General features: G+C 39.4%; 1 protein-coding gene across 2 annotated transcripts in view; it reads left to right on the forward strand.

Moving 5' to 3' along the window:
• Positions 1 to 3,510, forward strand: part of LOC107718035 (protein FAM49B-like) — a 35,513-nt gene extending 32,003 nt beyond the window's left edge. For both annotated transcript variants that reach the window (XM_016524968.1, XM_016524969.1), the window contains exons 6-11: positions 724 to 801; positions 1,575 to 1,691; positions 1,955 to 2,034; positions 2,146 to 2,272; positions 2,851 to 2,921; positions 3,061 to 3,510. In XM_016524968.1, the coding sequence (XP_016380454.1) occupies positions 724 to 801; positions 1,575 to 1,691; positions 1,955 to 2,034; positions 2,146 to 2,272; positions 2,851 to 2,921; positions 3,061 to 3,127 (540 nt within the window). In that variant the 3' untranslated portion in view covers positions 3,128 to 3,510. The remainder of the gene's footprint in view (positions 1 to 723; positions 802 to 1,574; positions 1,692 to 1,954; positions 2,035 to 2,145; positions 2,273 to 2,850; positions 2,922 to 3,060) is intronic.
• Positions 3,511 to 5,103: the final 1,593 nt, after the last annotated feature.

A 5,103-nucleotide genomic window follows, 5' to 3' on the forward strand; every position in this document is an offset into this window, starting at 1 on the left:
TTTTTTTGGTGGGGTTCTCCTGGTACAATTCACATTCCAGGGCTTAAATATCACGTTATTGGGGTCGCTTCAACCTGCTGACATGAAAAACAACCGGCGGCAATCGTGGATTTGGCAACACTGGTCCGCAAACTACATTTCATATAACTCCTCCCCGAACTTCCCACTGCCCTATCGTGCTCTCTCATTGGCTGTAGGTCATCGCCGATGTGTTTTTCAGTCAGAACTCATTTCACACAGCAGGATTGTGAATCGCCGACAGCTCTAGATATTTAGCATGCCAAATATTTCACGGGCGTCGGTGATTCCCTCAGATCGCGTCTTTGATAATTCACACTGCGTGATTGTCACTCGCGTGAACGAGCACCGATTTGCCTCCGATTTCAGGCATTTGTCGGCGATTTCGCAAAACCTGTCAGCGAGTGAAAAATCGGGCTAAAATCGTGCAGTGTGAACTCGGCATTAGGGCAGTTGCTTTCAAAGGTGCCATAGAGAATATTGTCTAGATTACTGCACTGATGAAGTCTGTCACAAAAACCAGCAGTGGATGAAATGGCCATATGCTCTTTTGATTTTCTAGTTGCTCACTTGACTTCATACATTCACAGTAAAATTACAAATGCATGAATGCCATGTTTACATGTTTCCCATTCCCATATTTAGCAGAAATGCAATTTTCAGCTGCCAGTTCTGCATTTAAATGCTCACCTGCTCTCTCTACAGATGACCAACCCAGCCATCCAGAATGACTTCAGCTACTACAGAAGGACCCTGAGCCGCATGCGTATCATCAACCAAACAGTGAGTGAACCTGCTCCGTATGGAAATGTGCCTCATTTTCAGACAGCTTATGTTGTAGTAATTCCCCGTCCCCCCATGTCACAGGGGTTAATGGGGGCTCTTCTGTTCTCTAATGGTCTCGATCATTAGGTGGCAGAGTGGCACAAGATCCTGACTCAGGGAAACATGAAATATCGCACTCATCTAATCCTCTCTATCTTTTCCTGCTATTTATTTCGTATGTCTCCCTCCCGCTTTTATCTTTTAGCTGACACAGAGTTGAAGTGTGTTCGGTTGACGTTGAGTCGGTAACGCGTGCTAACGACTTCAGGCTCATTAGCACGTGCTGTATCATCAGGGAGCGGCTCAGCAGGGGTTGACACCGAGGATCGTTGACCTTGCCTTGCCAATTAAAAGCACTCTCTGCAAGGAATAATTACGACAGCCACTTTCATCTCATGGAACATGAGCTTGGCTGTGGAAGAGCATGTATTAGGAATTCTGGACATGTCTACAGTCTGTGGATTTAAGCAGGATTTACATTCAGTTTTTAGCATACAGTAATGAATTAAATGTTTCAAGTCAGCTAAAATGCATTTTCAGTGCACCAGAATGCCCAGTTTCCACATCCATTTCCATGATTAACTACTTAAGTAAAGCTGACCAAGGAAAAGCACATCCATAACCTCCAAAAAGCCCAACGCCTGAACTGACCCCTTTTATTTTAAATCTTTAAAAGTATGGATTTTTCACACTTAGATACTGAAAAAAATCCATACATGTTATTTCTACAGGCAGAAGAGCATAATGATGTTGACAACGAACTGGCCAATCGCATGTCTCTCTTCTACGCCAATGCCACGCCCATGCTGAAAACGTTAAGCGATGCCACAACTAAATTTGTATCAAAGGTAGGCGGTTGTTAAAATCTGCTGTATTTTGATTATAACAAGCCTCACACAATTCAAACCACTCAAATTGATGTTAAAAAAATTGACAAACAAGTCCAGATGCTCATGAATAAATTCTACTTAATTAGTCTCAGAAAAGTACATGATATACTTTGGCAACACATCTATACAAGAATGTTTCTCGATCACTTTCACTTCCAAAACACTGTTTTCTCATTACAAACCATCGTAACTAACACATTTTGCGCTCTCTATTTGATCAGCATGCAGAACTGCCCGTAGAGAACACAACAGATTGTCTGAGTACGATGGCAAGTGTGTGTAAAGTCATGTTAGAGACACCGTAAGTTGACATGTTTGTTTAACTATTGGCCTTTTGTTTCTTCTGTAGCAGGCTGTAACTTGTTAATTTATCCTCTGTGTGTGTGTGTGTGTGTGTGTGTGTATTGATCAGGGAGTACCACAGTCGATTTGCCAGTGAGGACACAGTGTTATTCTGCCTGCGTGTGATGGTGGGGGTGATCATCTTATACGACTATGTCCATCCAGCTGGAGCTTTCGTAAAATCCTCCAAAATCGATGTATGCCTTATTCTGCTTTCTGATCCTTTTAGTAAAAGTTATTGTATTCAAATGTACTCATTTAATTTAATTTCATTAATATGCGGATTAATTGATTTAATCAAAATGTTTAAATAGATTTTATATTTGTAAATAATTAGGGCTCTCAATTTGGGTCTTAAAATAAATTCAAATATTTTTTAATAGTTACTAAATTATATTTAATGTGCAAATGTACCTAATTAAAAGCAAACTATATGCAAATACAAAGCCTGATTAAAAATACAAATACATGGTTACTGTCACTGATTAAGTGATTAAATATTTTTTAACAGATTTTATATTTGTAAAGTTAATTAGGGCTGTCAATTTAACATTATGGTAAAAGCATATTAAAAATGAATGCATTTGATCACCAAATAAGCATTTATATCAGTAATTTCTAATTTAAATAAGTATTGTTTTTTTTGATTATACAAAATTAATGTGCTAAATACTATAGATCACCCAAATTAAAAGCAAATTACTGTATATACAAATACAAAACCTTATTCAAAATACAAATACAAAATGTTATTGTCTATCTTTGTATGATACAGATGAAAGGATGCATTAAGGTTCTGCGATATCAGCCGCCCAACAGTGTGGAGGGGCTTCTCAATGCCCTTAGGTCTGTGAGCTTTACTGGACTCTTACAAAACTCTTACAGTATAGCTTATACCTTACAACATTACTTAATTTTGATGCAAATCCATATGACTTGTTGTGGTATGTTTTCAGTGGATTTTTAATGTTCTCTCGACTCACAGGTACACAACAAAACATTTGAATGATGAGACTACCTCCAAGCAAATCAAAAACATGTTACAAGCTTAACTGTGTCTGCCAAAAGTATTACTTCTTGAATACATTGGACGAGACGCTTCAGCAGTTTTAGTAATACAATGAGAATAGCCATGTGTCATGTGGCAGCTACTGTTATCAGTCTGTTTTTACTGTTGTAGTTTTGTTTTTGTTTTTTTGCTTATTCTGTTAGACTTAAAGTCATGTGTGGCCTTTAGATTTCAAAGACGATTCTTTGTTGTGTGGCCGTCCAACAAAGATGAGCTTCGTTCGTTCCCTTCCCATGTTTTCTACAGTTGACTGAGTGCCCAGGCAGGACCACAAATAATGTGTTGCTTTTTTAATAACAATTTATTGTGATTTTTTTTTTATTAACATGACTCTTTTGAACTGAATAAAGCTATTTTAACCAAAAAGACTGTGAATGGCTGACAGCTCTTAAAGGAAGGGCTCCATTGACACAGGCCATTGAAATCACCATGTACTCTCACCACTTTACTACGTACAAAATAATTAGTTCTAAACCCACATCCTTTTACCTAACAAGAGTTCAGGATTATTCATATTCCCTGACAGTGTCTATTCCAGCATGTCATTGTATAACATTCATTCAAGGCTATATTCTCTCTTTTTTTCTTTTCGGAGCCAGAAATAAACATGTGGTTGAAATTTAGCCCTGTTACGAGTTAGCATCTCTTCAACTTTCCCCCAGAAACCAAAACCAGAATGTTCAGAAATTCCAGGCTGTCCATCAGCTGACTGCTGGATTAGTCAGGGGAATGAGATTCCCACATCAACCTGCCCAGGAAGTGGGAGTTTGTTCTACAGAAGTATGAGTAATACATTCCCTGCTCCGACACTTTGCAGAGTATTTGATCTCCTCCCTTCTGGGAACGCGCAGTCGCGCACCATCTGCGCGGGACACCCCTCTCAGTTTGTATTACCATCCTATCTGCGACCTCCGCCATGTTTTTTCCTCACTCGTCGGCTCACACACAGTTTCCTCCTGTTTGTTTGGCTGCTCAGCGTGTATCATCAGCGAGCGCATACTTTCCCTACTACGGAGTGATTGTTGCCCCTGCTGTCCTTAGTCAGAAGCACACTGTTTTTTTAATGGCTTTCCTGATGAGCTCAGACACTTTTCCCAGGAGGCTGGTGTGGGGCCATATTCTTGTCTATTCACTCTTTCCTCTCGGTGTTCTGTGAGAAAAGCAACTTCTGATGACTTCCTACCAATATCTCTGCGTGTATGACCCATAAGTCAAGTCAAGTCACCTTTATTTATATAGCGCTTTTAACAATACAGATTGTGTCAAAGCAACTGTACAGCATTAATTAGGAAAATAGTGTGTCAATGCAAAGTGACAATAGTAAACACTCATTTTTCAGTTAAAGGCAGTTCATCATTGAATTCAGTGATGTCATCATCAGTTCAGTTTAAATAGTATCTTTGCAATCAAGTCAACAATATCGCTGGAAATGAAGTGTCCCCAACTAAGCAAGCCAGAGGCAACAGCGGCAAGGAACCGAAACTCCATCGGTGACAGAATGGAGAAAAAAACTTGGGAGAAACCAGGCTCAGTCGGGGAGCAGTTCAATTAAAGGGCTGCAGCAAAGTCACATTGTGCAGAGGACTCAACTATAATTCCATAATTCCAGAGCACTACCTCACCGTATGGCCGCTGTAATGTAGACCAAACACCATATGTTCATTAGATTTCCCACTGCTGCCTAGATTCTGACTTCACAAGGTTACTAAAAACAAGCACAAATAGACAAAAAAGTACGTAAATGCTAGTTTGAGGTTACATAATATGATCGTTTTGATGATAAATGCATATTCATAGGATTTTGCCAACTTCTGGACCTTGTACTTCACCCAGGTTTGCTCACTTATTGAAGAGGCAAGTGCCACCCTTGACTGACAGCACAAATAGTATTGTTTATACGTTTAAATTATTCCAGTAACCGAAAACTGAATCAAAACGCTGAATCGGACTTTAAATGAC

Source organism: Sinocyclocheilus rhinocerous, unplaced genomic scaffold (assembly GCF_001515625.1).
Source record: "Sinocyclocheilus rhinocerous isolate Xijiao unplaced genomic scaffold, SAMN03320098_v1.1 scaffold2258, whole genome shotgun sequence".
In the NCBI taxonomy this organism is placed as follows: domain Eukaryota; kingdom Metazoa; phylum Chordata; class Actinopteri; order Cypriniformes; family Cyprinidae; genus Sinocyclocheilus; species Sinocyclocheilus rhinocerous.